Source organism: Pteropus alecto, unplaced genomic scaffold (genome assembly GCF_000325575.1).
Source record: "Pteropus alecto unplaced genomic scaffold, ASM32557v1 scaffold186, whole genome shotgun sequence".
NCBI classification, from domain to species: domain Eukaryota; kingdom Metazoa; phylum Chordata; class Mammalia; order Chiroptera; family Pteropodidae; genus Pteropus; species Pteropus alecto.
Window position 1 is genome coordinate 1,904,184 of NW_006439190.1, and position 16,663 is coordinate 1,920,846.

The 16,663-nt window shown below is 49.9% G+C and overlaps 1 protein-coding gene across 7 annotated transcripts in view; it reads right to left on the minus strand.

Moving 5' to 3' along the window:
- Window positions 1-1,383: 1,383 nt before the first annotated feature.
- The window catches only part of ZNF496 (zinc finger protein 496), a 35,334-nt gene continuing 20,054 nt past the window's right edge, over window positions 1,384-16,663 (minus strand). For 6 of the 7 annotated variants that reach the window (XM_015592724.2, XM_015592726.2, XM_025049808.1 and 3 more), the window contains 4 exons: window positions 10,304-10,436; window positions 9,832-9,936; window positions 8,789-8,902; window positions 1,384-3,739 (listed from right to left, as the gene is read on the minus strand). In XM_015592724.2, the coding sequence (XP_015448210.1) occupies window positions 3,000-3,739; window positions 8,789-8,902; window positions 9,832-9,936; window positions 10,304-10,436 (1,092 nt within the window). In that variant the 3' untranslated portion in view covers window positions 1,384-2,999. The remainder of the gene's footprint in view (window positions 3,740-8,788; window positions 8,903-9,831; window positions 9,937-10,303; window positions 10,437-16,663) is intronic. The other variant, XM_015592725.2, reaches the window with a different exon arrangement.

The window sequence follows — 16,663 nt, forward strand, 5'->3', positions numbered from 1 at the left end:
TCCAGATCTTCTTCTGGGAAAACTTTAAAATACCCAGAAATCTCACTCTGAATTTACTGTCGACGGCCAGAGGCAGGCCCATCTCTTTTAAGAGCACACAGACTCCTTCAAAGGGGCTCCGACTCAACTTGGGTGAGGTGTGTCAACTTACCGCAACTGCCAGCGGTGTCTCCTCTGGCCTTCAGCATGTTCACGGCAGGTTCCCAGGCCCTCCACATTTTGACAAGACGTAGCAATGGTAAGTATCATAGCATCCTTCAGTTACACTGCAAGCAGAAGTGCTTGTGCCTCATCCGACTCTGCTTTTGGTAGAGAGGGGCAACCAATTCATGGGACAGGAGTGACATGACCTAGTCTCCAAGGTAGGTGTGGACTTGCACCTTCTCTTTCATTTGTGCCAGTTGTGACTTAGAAATGGCAAGGGCCCTTCCCACCACTGGCCATCTCACCCATTGGGGAGAGAGGTCGGGAGACTGAGGATACACAGGTGAAGCAACTGTGGTGTGACCAGGGGTAAAATTCCCCCTTCCCCCCTGGTGTAGAGAAGCAGTGACGTCCTCTCCTCCGGACAGGGATCAGATCGGGTGACCAGAGCTACCTATCCGAGGCCTTAAGTGTCACAAGGCTATGTGACACCCAGAGGGCCATTTGCAGCATCTTGACACCTTAAGCTCTCATCAGGCCAATTGTCTCTCAGCTGTGCCGCACACACTTTTCAACTAAAGTGGCGTCTAATGTGAATATTGATTTGGTGCGTTTTTGTGGATCTGAGTTTACCATGCTAGTGACTCAAGAACAGGGAGGGCAGATGCTTTTCCAACGTGCAGTCTCTCTCTCCATGGCAAGGCAGAGCCGTGGCTCAGCTCCTTGCCTAAGCCAAGGGAGGGAGCAAGTGGTCAGCTGTCCTGGTGTCTGGAGCTCTGCCCAGTACAGGTAACCCCATTGGTTGCATCTATACAGATAAACTGGGATTTGAGCTACATCACCCAGGAGGGCTTCCGAACAGAGGGGCCTTGTGACCTTCTGATTAGGTGGGCACCTGGGTGTTTTGGGTCAGTGAGCAGGGGGCTTCCCACTGTGTCTGGTAAACTTAAGATGCCTGGCCTCCTCCTAGATTTCAATTCTCTTCCATTCCCTTGTGTCTTATTTAGGATCTGACTTTACAGATAAGACACATCAGTAAGGAGAACAATGTTCCTCCTTTAGACAAACGTCTGAATGTGTGTATTGGGTGGGGGGCTTCCCGCTGCTGGACACGCAGGCGAGATCACGGTGGGGGTCACGAATGTGAAGCCTGGCTTCTGTTTGGAATTCACCCCTTCCTTGGACTTAAAGATGTGGTTTTTCCCCTTTTCCTGGTGGATCAATACAAGAGGCAAACTATTTAGAAACAGAGCCCCAACATTTATTTCTTGTTCAGGGTTTGACCAGTTTTATTGCATTTACTGCTCCTGAGTGTGTAGTTGCATCTACACAGGCACAGTCATCAGAATTATACAATCTTGTGGCTCTTCCACTGGGTTTGTAGCAGTGGTGTCTCAATGTGACAATGACATAAGTGATGAGGAACCTTGCTGCCTGCCAAAGTTGCCTGCCAGTGAGACCACGGCTCCCACTGCTGGAGGTTCCACTGCCAACAGTCACCCCCGGTCTAGAGGTCCAAGCCACAAGCTGCAACGCTACTGTGACAAAGACTCCTAGCCGGGAAGTAGCGACTTGGGTGTGAAGGTCGCTTGGGTGGGGTGGGGGCAGGCTGCCCTGTGTGGATGCGTCTGCCAGCTGGGGAGAAAGGCCATGTCCCAAGGCTGCCTGGGGCTGCGGGTAGAATGGTGTTCCCTCCTGCCAGACCCATGTGCACCCTAATCTCAGGATGTCAGAACACACAGCTTTCCCTAGGTACTCATTCAGTCACTGTAGATGTGACTGACTGGCTAAGCAGGCTGGGGGCCTGACCCAATATGGCTGGTGTCCTTACAAAAAGGGAGAACTTAAGGACAGACACGACCACAGGGACATCACATGAAGATGAAGGTGGGGGGGTGGGGTGACACCTCTACAAGGAAAATCATCAGGTGCCAGCAACCACCAAAAGCCAGGGGGAGGCTCAGACAGCACCTCTCCACAGGGAATCAACCTGCCCTCAATCTTGGACTTCCAGCCTCGGTTCTCAAGGTGCTTCTTTGTTCTGAGCCACTATGTTTTGGGTACTTTGTTGAGGAAGCCCTGATGAATGGGCAGAACCACAGGCTAGGTTAACAGACACACACAGCTCACCCTCACAGGAGGTTCACTCTGGCCTGCTCCCTGACAGAATTCCTCACTCCCAGGCTGAGCTCTCAAACCCCACACAACTTAAGTGCCTTTCAAGTGATGACAACTGGGCTCCCAGCCCACATTCAGGTACTACCACATTCAGGTACTAAGAAACATCTGGGCAGGGGGTGGAACATATCGTTTAAAATGTGGGCATCGCTCTTGGTGAGCTCAGGACCCCTAACAAGCAGCTACCATCACAACTAAAGGGTGTGATATGCTTCCCCTCACATGGCTCGCCCGTGAAGGGCCACCTGGTAATTGCAGGTGTTCCTTGGGTTGGACGGTGACAGGAACTGGAACCACTGATGACTGCAGGCTTGTTGTGCCCCGCCCCGTCCCCACCTGCACTGCTGCCTCCCCACCCTGCTCTGCCCAGCACCCCAACACAGCTCCTGGTCGTCAGAGGTAAGTGCAGTTATCCTGGAACCTTGGAATGGAGTGTGGTAAGTCCGGCAAACAGCAGACGCCAAGGGGTCACCGCGACCCTCTGCCCGCTCCGGGAGCCCTGGGTCGGGTTCTCTCCCACTGGAAACAGGGTGTCAAAGCTGGTGGTGACAGCCCTCTCCTCTTTCCTGGGAAGAAGAGAGCTCAGTTGGCCACTATCTCGTTTCTACCTGAGAGTGCGGGACAGGAGAACAAGGTCAGTCCTGGGTCTGCACTTCTTGCGGGCAGGGAGAGACCTCTCAGTAGGAGTTCAGTGCCTGCTTGGAGCGGCGCTTCATGTGCAGGCGCTGGTGGCGCAGGAGGTCGGAGTTGTGTGAGAAGCTTTTGACGCAGTACCGGCAGCGGAAGGGCCGCCCCTCATCCTTCCTGTGAGCGGTGCTGCGATGCCGGGCCAGGTGTTCGGGCCGCTGGAACACCTTCCTGCAGTCACGGCACTGGACATTCAGCCGCGTCCGGCCCTCTGCTAGCAGCGCATCGGGGTCCGGACCCCCGCCCGCAGGCCCTGCCGGGCCCTGCTCGCTGTCCCCCAGCGGCAGGTGCACCCGCCTGTGGCAGAGCAGGTGCGAGTTGAGGCGGAAGCTCTTCCCGCAGGCACCGCACTGGAAAGGTTTCTGGGCCTCATGGGCCTCCAAGTGCCCGTCCAGGTCCTCGCTGTCACTGAACAGCTCCCCACACACCGAGCACTCGTGCAGCTTCTGCTCTCTGCGGCTGCGCAGGTGGCGGACGAAGTTGACCCTCCAGCGAAAGGCCTTCCCGCAGTTCGGACACACATAGGACTTCCCAGAGGTTTGCACCCCGCCTCCCACTGGAGCGCTCTGTGGCGGGGCAGAGAGGCCGTGCTGCGGCTCCACGGGGCTCCGCCGCTCATCAGTGCAGTAGGGGCCCAGCTGGGAGTCCTCATCCCCAGAGCTGGACAGGACGATCTCGATGGTCACCTCCTCATCCACACCGTTCGCGGGGGACGGTGTGTCACCTCCGGCTGCAAGAAAGAAAGCGATGTGTAGGTCAGTGGTGCCACCTTGGCCACAACCCGGCTCCTAGAAACCCCACCCAGGGAGTTGCAGCTTGACCCTGTAGCCCACAGGGAGCAGGGGGAACATGGGCCACACTGCGCCAACCTCCCCTACTCCCCCCACTTCTTCCTCCCTTTCCCTTCTCTGTCCTTTTCCTCTGAAGGCCCAGCCCCAAGCCTCTTTCTTTCCTGGCCACTGAGACCTCTCCAAACTCTAGGAGTTTATATTTATGTATGTAAAGTCTCAACCACTTGCACATCAGTAATTCCTGGACATAACCTATGATACATTACATCTCTCCCTCACTGTCACACCTGAGGCCCACCAGTGGCCAACAATGGCAATGGGGAGACATCCTGGACTTCGCAACCCAGGTGGGCTTGATGGACCCTGAATCCATGGTATCAGAGGGCTGCAGTGGGAGGTGGTGGGTCACCAGGCTGCAAGGCCTGAGGTCCGGGCCTGAAGCCCCGCGCACGTGGCACAGCTACCCTCGGGCCATCGTTTTAGTTTGAAGTGTGGGACTTGGGCCTAAAACAGGGTGGTGGTACTGCACCCTTCAGGACACTGGTAGGAACAGGGCTGTTCTGGACTTAATTTCTGCAGGGAAGGCTGTTCTGGCAAGTTTGGGAGCCTAAGGGCAGGCAGAGCTGGACAGATAGCAGCAGGGCAGGAAGACCCAGGAGCCAGAGTGCAGCAGACACAGGTAATGCCAGGGCCCATGGGGGCATCCATCAGAAGACAAGGGTGAGGGGGCTGGGGAGCAGGTAAGACCGGAAGATCTGGGATTTTCTGTCTGCCCACACTGCACAAAACGAGTATTCTCAAGAGAGCACCAAGGGCGTGGCTGACCACTACAGCTCTGACCAGCATATCAGAAACCGGCAGTGGGGATGGGGTGACCGGGAACAGCCGCAGAGGACAGTCTTGTTGCATGGCCTGGGCCTGTCACCTCCATAGGAGGCCAGCTTTGTTTTAAAAATCCTATGTGAGCAGAAATGCTGCCAGACTGGACTAAGGACAGACAGGACGTGCTGAAGAACAGCGGTCAGATGTCTGGGGTTCTGCAGAAGGCCCACAGTGCTCACTGGCTGCAAACACACATTGTCCTGGGAGGAAAGGGAGGTGGCCCTGAAGGCAGCTTAGGGGTAGCTGAGCCAGGAGGTCAGTATGAAGCCCTCAAGGCCCGTGCGCTTGGAGCTGCTGGGTGTCTGTTACTTACAGCAGGGAGTCCTTCTCCTTAGGGACCTGTTCCTTTTTGAAAGGAATGTTGTCCTGTGCCCATCCCACTAATGTTTTGGAAACACACAATTTGATGCTTGGGGTCACAGGTTCACAGTTGGAGAGGAATGTACCCACAGCTGACTACACTATTTAGCTGAGATTATAGACTTAGGGTTGAAGCTGGACTAGGCTGCAGCACTGGAAGCTATTGAGAAAGGATGAATGTATTCTGCATGTGAGAAAGACGTGAATTTTGGGGAGCAGAGGGTGGTGTTAAGGGATGAATTGCTTCCCTTAAAAATCCATGTTATGTTTAAGTCTTAACCCCAAATACCTCAGAATGTGACTATATTTGGAGTCGGGCTCTTCCAAGAGGTAATTAGACTAAAATGAGATCTTTAGGGTGGGCCCTGATCCATCTGGCATCCTTACATAAACATGCAGAGATGGCCTGTGAGCACCGGAGGAGTAGGGTGGGGGTGGGGGGAAATGGCCTTCTACAGGCAAGTGCGTCTGCCCACTATGCTGACACTTTGAGCTCAGGCTTCCAGCCTCTAGAACTGTGAGAAGATCACTATAGTACGTATGGGGTGGCATCTCTCAATCATATCAGCTGAAGTGACCAAAAATAGATGCAGAGTTCTTGAAAATGGGGGACTAAACAACCAACAGTGCTGTCGTGAACCAACCCTGCAACACTGAAGGTTGCCTAGTAGACCAGCTAGCTCACAGCTGTGCCCAGAACATCAGAGGAGCAGGAAAGCCAGGGATTCTCAGTAAGTGGTGGTGAGTACAGAGGAGGTGTGGGGTGGGATGGGTCCCACAGTTGGGGAACAGGGAAGAGCTGTGGGTCTGAGTGCTCTTGTGTGCATTAAATCATGTAATCCTGCATAACCCCACAAGGCAGCTATGATTTGTCTGTTTTAAAAGAAAAAGAAATTAAAACAGAGAAAGTTGCCCAAGGCTTCAGAGAACTGAGCCCCATCAGAGGAGTGGGTGCTACCCAGACTGCCAGCAAACTCTTCAGAAGGACACTCTGCAGGCTGGAGGGGCCGAGCAGAGAAGTGGGGAGGACAGGAAGGCAGGAGTAGAAAAGCGGGATGACAAGGCATTGCAGAATGTATACGTTAGGAAGAGGATTTCTTGCAAGACATAAAAGCAAAAAGGAGACTAATAAATGTATTTACATTGCAAAAACATGAAAGAGAAATTTATGTGCTGAAAGACACAAAGTTTAAAAAAAGAAACACAGAGGAATTATGTGCAAATGACAGACCATGGATTGAGACCTATAATTTTGATTTCATAGCACAGGTGATGTGTGGGAAGAGACGGCCCAGGTGTGGTCCCAGGCCAGTGACCACAGCACGGGTGCCCCAGCTGCAAGACAGAGATGCCACAGCACCCATCACGGGCTGATAGCCCGCGTCCCCTTGAAAATGCACATGCCCAAGGTCTTATCCCCAGATAGGGCCTTTGGGAGGTGATTAGGGTGAGATGCGTCTTGCAGGTGGGCCCCATGCTGGGAAAAGCATCCTTGAAGAGAAGAGACACCGGAGCCCTCCTATCCCACACATACTAGGGAATGGCCGAGTGCGCGTGTGGCGAGGACAGCGTCTACCGCCAGGAAGGGCCTTGCCATCAGACTCTGCCAGCGCCCCAGCCTCACCTTCCCCACACCTGAGAGGAATTGTCCCTGTTCCAGCCGCCCCACCCATGACTGCTGCTGTGTCATCAATGAGGCCGTCTGTCTTGGGGGGTGCTTATGACCACAGCACAGGTCAAATGAAGACCTTGCCCTGGCACTTGGGACAAGGACATATGCAGACCTTGTCCAGCGTGAAGGGGAAAAGGCAAAACCAGAAACAAGTCTAAGCAACAGGAACCACCCAAATCCCAGAGAAAACACAAATGAACACGAAGAGCATCCCTCTCCGTGCAGCAGGGCAGACAGGCACTGATGGGACAGGTGGGAGCATCCTGTGTGAGTCTCCAGGGTAGGGACAGGGACCCCTGACCCGCTGCTGGAGTGGGCAGGAGCTACCCAAATAGCAGGGCTTGTTCTCCAAAACCCACACCCGCCCTGTGCTTGGGCAGCCCGGTCCTGCCTTTTCAGAGCAGATTGTCAGAGCCCAGGAGAGGGAGAACATGAGATGTGTGGTGGAAGGCATAGGCCAGAGGCCTGAGTGCACATGAGCAGTGGGCACCGTCACGCTCGACAGAGACGGGCACCGAGCCTGGCCACTCAGGCTGGGGAGGAGCCCTCCTCCTGGATCTGCTGTTGGTTTATACATACATGAAATCCCTTTTGTCTACACATGACATGCAGCAAACACAAATGGTAGTAAGCCCTGCACAGACCTGGGTACAATTACCACACTACCAGGACACTCTTGCCTCCAAAACATTTGCATCTCAGGTAAAAGAGGCTGTGCGTGAGTCAGTCCACACAGCTGTGGAAAATCTGTAACATAGTCGGTTCAAGTAAGAACCAGACATACTATTGTATGTCAACTGGAATTGAAAAAAGAATTTCTTTAATAGAAGAAAAAAGAGTGGAGTGAGGGAACCCAAGGATGCTGAAGATGGTCACATTTTAGTCTTTGCCACTGGAGGTGGTGGCTTTCACCACATGACTTGGAGTCCAAAAGCCGGCTGCCGGGTGGGGTATAGGGGGGGCCTCTGCGGAGTCCCTTGGCTCCCACATCCCACACCCCTGCTAGCCTCCAGATTTTGGCCAGGACCCTGGCCTCCCATGCTCAGGGAAGAAACACATTCCACGTGACCAGCCACATCGCATCGCACCGGCTCCAACCCCCAATGGGACAGCCAGGAGGGGAGGGTGTCGAACTGGGGCTCAGCTGAGAAAGATCTTGGGAAAGGGGACCAGCACAAGCAGCTGACAACCCACGGGAGCGATGGGCTCAGGAACCTCAGAGTTCAATTCCTCTCCCCACCAGCATACATGCATGAACACCAGACACACTATCCACACACACACGTGATCCACCACAGCAGACACTACGCACACAGCACACACTCACATGCACATGTACACATCACATGCACACATATACACCACACAATGCAACCTGCCCCAATACATCCACATGCATGTGCACACATGTGATCTGCCACAGGAGACAGCACACACCCACACGTGCAGATGCACATGCGCACTGCATGCACACACACACATGATCCACCACAACCATACACAAAGCGCGTGCGCGCGCACACACACACACACACACACACATGTAGCTGCACATGGACACTCCACATGCACGCATATGCACACACAATCTGCCACAGCATACACCCACACATCACATGCACACACACACCAGATAGGTGATCTGCCACAGAAAATACTACACACACAGCACATACCCACACGCTTGTGCACATATATACACCACATGCACACATGTGATCCACCACAGCACATAAGCACACAACCCCAACATGTACAGATGCACATGCACACACATGCACAGACCATGCACACATGATCCACCACAGTAGACATTATACATACAGCACGTAACCACACACATGCAGATGCACACATACACACCACATGTACACATACCACACACATGATCCACTACAGCAGGCATACTGCACACACACGGCACATACCCACACCCATGTGCAATGCACACACACAGCACGTGCACATATGATCTGCAACAGCACACACTGCACATATACAGCACATACACACATACACGTGTGGACATGCACGTACCACATGCACACCCGCACGCCCTGCAGACCCTCCTCACCTGGGCAGGTGCTCTGAGCAAGCACTACCTGCTGACAGGCTTGGGACTCTGGCACCTGCAGCTCGTCCCGTTTTCTTCTTTCTTCGACCTGGAATGGCTGGAGACTTGGAAAGTCTTCCCAGGGAAGAAAATGGAGAAGCTAGTTTGTTTGTCCTGCAGCTGCAGCGCTACTGGGAGGCACCTTAACAGATGCCTGGCCAGGCCGAGGCAGCCCTGGGATTCCTCAGGTGTTTGTGGAGCGAATGAATTTTGTAGGCCGCTTGGGCTCTGAAGCCAGTGGAATCCACATGGGTCCCAGTTGTGCCCTGTCAACTTGACTGAATATGTGACTGCCAGGCCTGTGGTCATTTCCACTCCTGTGGGGGACTTCCAGAGGCCCCAGTGCCCCTCACAGCAGCCGCATACAGCAGCACAAAGCCTGCTGCCCTGGGGGGCCCTGTGTGCTTGCTACAGGCAAGGACGAGGAGCCACAGCTGATGGCTCTGCGCCACCTCTAGGTCCCAGAGGAGCAGGGCAAGGGTGTGGGGCTGCTGCTGGCACCCTACAAAGCTTTCTCCTGAAGGAGCAGACGCCTCAAAGCATTATAGCGGTTGAAAACTCCAGTTGTGGTAACATGGAGAGCCCAGGGAGGGCCAGGAAATGCTGTTGCTGAGCTGGGCTGTTGGCCAAGCCCTGCAGCTGTGCCTGTGTCCTCATACCTGCAGGATATGGTGGGAGGCCTGGATGGGGCGGTCAGCAGAGGGACCGTGCCCAGTGCTCCTTCTCACCTGATCTGTGGACACTATGTGACCTCACCTGTGGAGGCGCCACAGGGTAGTCAGCACAGACCAGGTGCTGCCAACAGCACAGGAGACTGCCGCCTGTCATGGTCCCAGGTGAGAAAGTGTAATCCCCACACGCAGAGGAGTGAAAACCCCACATCCTTTGTGTGACAAGTCGGGGAGAAGGCAAGCCCCATTCTACCAGAGTCTGCTGTGAGGGAAACTGGGGCCTCTGGAGGTCCCCCACAGTGAGCCTGCCCTGCCCCCCTGGGATCCACTCACCTGCGTAAGAGGCCTGGGCAGCACCCTTCTCCTGGGGGTCCTGCAGTTCCGGGACACGTGGCTCGTTTTCTTCCTGGGAGAGGTCCAGCTGGGCAGCTGGGACATCTGTTCACAAAAAAGAACACACAATCCTCAGTGAGCTGGAGGGATGCCTAACAGGAGATGGCAGTGACAACCATGGAAGGAAGGCGGGCACCGCGGGCTTGGGGCAGCTGTCAGGCCCTGAGGTTAGAGCCAAAAGTGAAGAGGCCACAGAGTTGGAATGACAGAGCTAAGCAGAGGTGGGAACAAGTGATATTTGATTTTGTACGGGAAGCAACTAGTCATCCTCAGTTACATGAACAGGGACAGGGGATGGTCCATCTGCTAAGTGTCCTCGGGGCCACTGTGTGCAAATGACTTCCCATCAAGGTTAGGGGTACACAGCAAGGTCAGACACAGGCACCTGGTCTCAGGATGGGGGGAGCCCTACCAGGCGGCAGTGAGACCCCGCAGTCCTCTCCGATGATGAACTCCCCGTAGAAGCCAGTCTGGGCGGGATCTAGAAGGGACCAGTCCTCCTCCGAGAAGCAGAAGATCATGTCTTTGAAAGGGGAAACCCGGTTCTGAAACCACACAACAGGGATACCTCAGTCTGTGAACAAGCTGGGGAAGGGACACTTGCCAACAGGGGGGAGCCAGCAGGGGCCGAGGGCAGAGGGCCGCACCTTAGCCTTCACCTGACACCCAGCTCGTTCTTGTCCCCTGTCCCACCTGCTTGTCCCTATCCAAACAGTGATGCCTTCCAGGTGGCCACACACGTGCAGAAATGTGCCCGCCAGTTCGATGTGGCCCCAAGAGGCAAAGGGGAGCACGCACCATGATGCCAGGCGCTAGGCCTGCCCGGACCATTGATTTCCAGGGTCTGTTGTGCCCATGTGCAATATGAGGTCTGTACGAGCCCCTCTGCATGGCAGCACTGGTGATCCCAGAGGATGTTATCAATAGATATTGATCACAGATACCAGTTAACAACTGAAGACGAGCTCTGTGCCCACCAGCAGAGTGCTGATTACCTCCAGAACCTCCTGCCCCGTGCCACCGCCCCCGCTGGAAGGGCCAGGGCTCCACACTGAGGAGGGAGCCCTCCGCAGGCCCCACGAAAGGCAGGCTGGGCCCCACGCACACGGTGTTGGAGGCTGGAATGCAGGCAGCTGCACAGCGGGGCCTAGGAACAGACGGGGCAGGGACTTCTCTTACACTTTGAGTCACGGACCATGGGGATGTGTCAAGTTTAATTTAAAAAATGATAGTATATCCATAAAATACCAGGAGACCATAAAAATAAAGATGTCCTTTATAGATCTTTGCCAGTTGAAACATGAAGCCAGGGCCTCAAACTTCCTATAATTAACAGATTGACAGTAACAATGTCATTGAGAAATTATTTACTTTGTAATGATCTGGAACATTGACTTGATAGAATATCTAGGAGAAGTGAAATGTGGAAGATAGAGACTGGTCAAGCTGACATTTCTGTTTGCACTTTCTAATCCCAGAAGAACAGAAACACACAGCACATCTCTACTAAGCATGTCACTGCATATGTGTGTCACCGTACATGTATGGTTGTGGAAACTGTGCAGCATTCTCTGGATATTGGTTTAATAAGGCATATATTTTCTGAAAAGTGACTCAATAACAAAGCATTTAAAACAAAGTTCCACCTTGGGTTATAAAACATAACTCATACAGCCAAACAGAAAGGAATTCAAAATAAAATTTGGAGGAAAGTGAAACCTGTGTCATATTGTATAACATATGTGTTTAAAGAATATCCTAAACACATGCCCTCACACCTGCCTAACTCCCTGGAAGGCTGCCAGTCACTCGTCTGAGTGTCCTGGGGTACGGGGACAGGAGTTGGGGGATAAGACTGGGAAAGGAGTTTTCACTGAATGCCCTCAGGTACCCTGGACTCTTCCTCCCCCACATACACACTTTTTAATTTTTCAAATAAAATCAAGAGATGAGAATTAACACGTATGAAAAGTGTGGAGCCTTCCGACTGTGTGATTTGCCACGTTAACACTTTGCCCAATTGTCACATTTCTCCCTCACGTGTATGGTGGGTGGGCATGCATCCTTATCATCAGACCGCTGGGGAGTGGCAGACACCATGATTTGTCACTCCAACAGTTGTCCATGTGAATCTTCTAAGAAGAAAGCTTTTCTCCCACATCAGCATAACTTCCTACAGCACCATGGTTCTCACCCAAGGAGAACTGATTTGGCACCCAGAGGACATGTTGCATTGCCTGGAGACAGCCGTTTGTCACCACTGGGGGTGGGTGCTAGGCCATCCAGGCTAGAGGTCAGGGATGCTGCTCAATACCCCACAGTGCCCAGGGCAGTCTCATGGGACAAAGAACTATCCAGTCAAAATGTCACCAGCCACAGTCTAGGCTGCTTTACAACACCCAAAAAAACAGACCATCGGCTCAGTAATATCCTTTAGGGTCTTGAACTACGAAATAGTATTACTTTTTCAAGGAAAAAAATTATGAGCAGTTCCACAGGTGACTGTGACATGAAGTTGATTGGGAATTGCTAGATGAAAGCTTTCTAATGGGCCTCAGAAATCTTGCTGAATATACATTGTCTTTAAATGTCAATCATCATATTTACAAAAGAAATTCAATACCTTATGTTTACATGACAACAGTCATATGCTGGTAGACTCATTTTGTTTTGTTTGGCCCACACCCATCTGATTAGAAAAGATGAGATTAAGTGTAAGCTCCTCTTGGGTCCTTGGAGATGTAGGAAAACAGGCCTGGGGAAATGCACACTTCTGGACAATCTTAGGAGAATGTAACAGGATCATACCCTGTGACCCAGTAATGCCACTTCCAGGGCACTTCCCTAAGGAAGCTGTCAGCGGTACATGCAGGAGTGTGTAAAGGAATATAAGGCACACTGGTCAGTTGGTCAGTAGAACCCCGTGTGAGTTTCTTTTCATCCTGACACTGTTCTCTAGTGTCTGAAGACTTACCCTGTGTATGGATCATTTGTTTTATTAAAAACTGAAACAAAATATGCTGTACCCACTCTAAGACATAAAAACTGTTACCAGGGTAGTGTTTGCCCAGGGTTTTCTGTGCAAAGGCACAGAGGGTGGGTCACAGGTTTGGAACGTGGTCTCCTTCAGGTCCAGTCCCACTTCTGGTCCTTCCCCCAGGAAGTCTGCAGGCTGGGTCACGCTCAGTGCAGGCCCTTTAACTCCAAGGACATCTGAATGTGGCTTTGACTCTCATCTCAGCACTGTTTTATGTTTCCAACGGCTGGAACAGCCTCACAACCTCACCCACACGAGCAGATGTAGGTCTGGTTTGCCCACTTCAGTAAAGTGTTTCGGTTTTCCCAGCACAAATGCTCCTTGACCTGGACGGTGCTGCACTGTGACGAACCCACTGGAAGTTGAAAATATCCTAGGTCGAAAGGGTATTTGATACCAGCTGCAGGGGATCAGGGCACGGCCTGGGATCCTAGCAGACCAGAGCTGTGCTGCCCTGCCCTGCCCTGCCAGCCCAGCAGCGGGGTGGTCCCCTGCACGTGGCTGGCCTGGAAGGACCCAAATTCAAAACTCGAAGTCCGGTTTCTATGGAATGCCTATCACTTTCCTACTGTCCTCAGGTGGAAAATCTTGTCAGCTGAACCACTGCAAGTTAGGGCCATCACCACTTCACTGTCGCAAGCTGCCCCAACTGTGTCCCCGACATACACAACAGGAGCACTGGGTAGATGTAGAAGCAGAGCTACTGAGCCCCTGGGGACACATGCTCTCAGATGACGGGGGCACATCCTCACCATAGAGCATACAAACGCTGCCCCACCGCAGCTCAAGCCCGACCTACACTGCCCCGCACAGTGGCCAACACCAGGTTCAGTCAGCAGCCTGTGGGTCCGGCCCCCGGGAGAGTGGCAGTCACTGCCTTGGATTCTCTGCCATCAGGGTTTCTTCTTCTTGATTTTCTTTGCCTATTTTTCTATTTTCTAATGGGTTGCTTTTCCTATTTTTCAATCAACTTGTTTTAAAATTATAGATATACCTACTTCATTGTTTTAAAAGAAAGGACAACATTATTTCAATTTTAAAATTAAAAAGACTCTAAATATGTTACAATCACTTTACGGTGGCATGAATCACCAGTAATATCAATGGTATGGGACAAACTGCAAGAAAATGTTTAACAAATTAGTACGGTTATAATTTTGATAAAAGAGCTTCAAAATCAGAAATGTGGTTTTGGGACAAAAATACATTGACACAGAAGAGAAGAAAAAGTCCAGAAACCAACATAAAAATCTAATCTATAAGAAAAAAACAACCCTAATCAATGGAGAAAGGGGAAGATAATTTTTATCCAATGTATCTGATGTAGTTGGCTGACTAGAAATAAAACTAGATTCTGATCCTTGATCATAACATAAAAATAAAAATATTAACGTACCAAAAGGAAAAAAAAAACGGCTTTCAGAGACTAAAAATAAACACATGATATGAAGAATAATGGGCAGAGATTCACATAAAAATTATAAATACCTCCAATAATGAAACAACATGAATGAAGTTAAAAGACCAATGACAAACTGGGAACAAATGTACACCATTATGAGCAGCAAAGAGGATTTAAAATATACAGAGCCTTTATAACACAACTGGAAGAGCCTACCTGCCATCTCAATTAAAAAAAAAAAAAGAACCAAAAAAGTAAACATTTTAATTAAAACATATGAAAAACTGCATATTCACTAGTACATTAAAATACTATTATCAATTATTGTTTTGAAGACTCAAAAAGAAAGGTGATGAAATTCAACAATGATCATCTTGTCATCACACGTAAAAATGTGTTAGAAACATTTTAAATACCTTGGCCTAGAAGCCAAAATTCCCACAAACCAATCAAAAAATCCTCTGGAATCTTCAGAAAAGCTACCATACTAATAAGTAAAATTAATGAGGTTGCTGGATAGAAGGTCAGTGTGCCAAAGTCAACTGTATTTCTGTAAAAAAACAACAATTTGAAGATGAAATACATGTATATATGTGACCACTTACAATAGTGTCAAAAACCATGGGATTCTTAATGAAAATGTTTACAAAATATGTGCCCCGCCAGAACACTAAAGAACCAACAAAATGAAGGATTTAATATGTTAAGATGTCAATTCACCCCACACTGCTCTGTTGATTCAGTGCAATCCCATACAAAAACTCCAGGAAGATTCTAAAATCATATGGACATCCAAAACACTCAGAGGCAGTGAAAAGTATTTTGAGAACTGAAAGACTCAAACCACCCAGCTACAAACCTTAGTCACAGCGGTACTGGCACAAAGGGTCAAAACACAGCTCAATCGCAGTTGAGCCCAGATGCTCAGACCTGTGTGGACAACTGATTTTTGACAAGGGTGGAATTCAAAGGGAAAAGGAAAATCTTTTCTGTGAACCTGGAAAAACCCTACACCTCATACTAATATAGGGAGGAGGCAAGAGAACTAAGTATTAAAGCAAGCTACATTCAGAGACTGCTCCATGCTGACCAGCCTTACAGCTAAGCCAGGAGGACACCTGCAGAACAAAGGAAGATTTCTGCTGGAATTGCTGATAACCCATTCCCCACGTCCTGAAAGGGAAACAGGAAAACAGAGTCTTTAAGTGGAGCCCTATACAAATAAAATCACTCATTCCCTATGGCTAAAACTGGGGGGACTTACGGAGTAAAAGCTGAGAACTTCCAGCAGGCCTTTCACACTACATATTCTTACCTTTCCTCACTGTATGTCCAGGTCAAAGGAAAAATGGGTAAATAAGGTCTTTAAACCGTAATTCTTAGAAACTAAGAATGATATTATAAACTAAATTCACCAATATTTGGGGCTTTTTTCCTTTTCTTTGCTTTTCTCTGTCTCTGTCTCTCTCTTTCTGTGCAGGGCTTGCACAACCCCTCTCTCAGGGGAATTTGCTCTGTCTGGCATTAATACCATACACAAAAAATAATTTAAAATGAATCAAAGTCCTAAAAGTAAAACTACAGCTATAAAACTTCCAGAAGGAAATTCTTTGTGACGTTGGAATAGACAAAGATTTGTTAGGACACAAACAGCAAAAATGATAAAAGAAAAAAACTGATCAATTGTACCTCCTTAAAATTAAAAGAGGTCCAATCTTCAAAAGACATCATTAAAACAATGAAAAAGCAAGCCGTAGACTGGTAGGGAATATTCTCAATACACACAGCTGACAAAAGATTTCTACCCCTTTTTTCTTATGAACACAGTAAGACAAGCAACCCAATAAATAGGGAAAATATCTGGACACTTCACAAACAATGCACAAATGATCCACAGCAGATGAAAAGATTCTCAACTTTATTATTTAACAGGAAAATGTAAATTAAATCACAATGAGATACCCATTCTAATGGCTAAAATATCTTTTTTTTTTTTTTTTTTTTATGACAATACCAAGTGATGGTAAAGATGTGGAACAACTGGACTCACTGGGGGCAGGAGTGTAATGGTAAATCACCACAGAAAACAGCCATTTCTCACATTATTGGTCATACATTTACCCTATGACAATCACAACCCTAGGCAATTATCTCAGAGAAATGAAAGCATTCATCCACAAAAAGACAAGCATATGAATGTTCACAGATGCTTCATTCACAACAGCCAGAAATGGAAGCGACTCAAATATGTATCAACAGGTCAATGGATAAACTAACTGTAACACAGACATACAGTGGAATACTACTACTTAGCAATGAATAGGAACAAACTA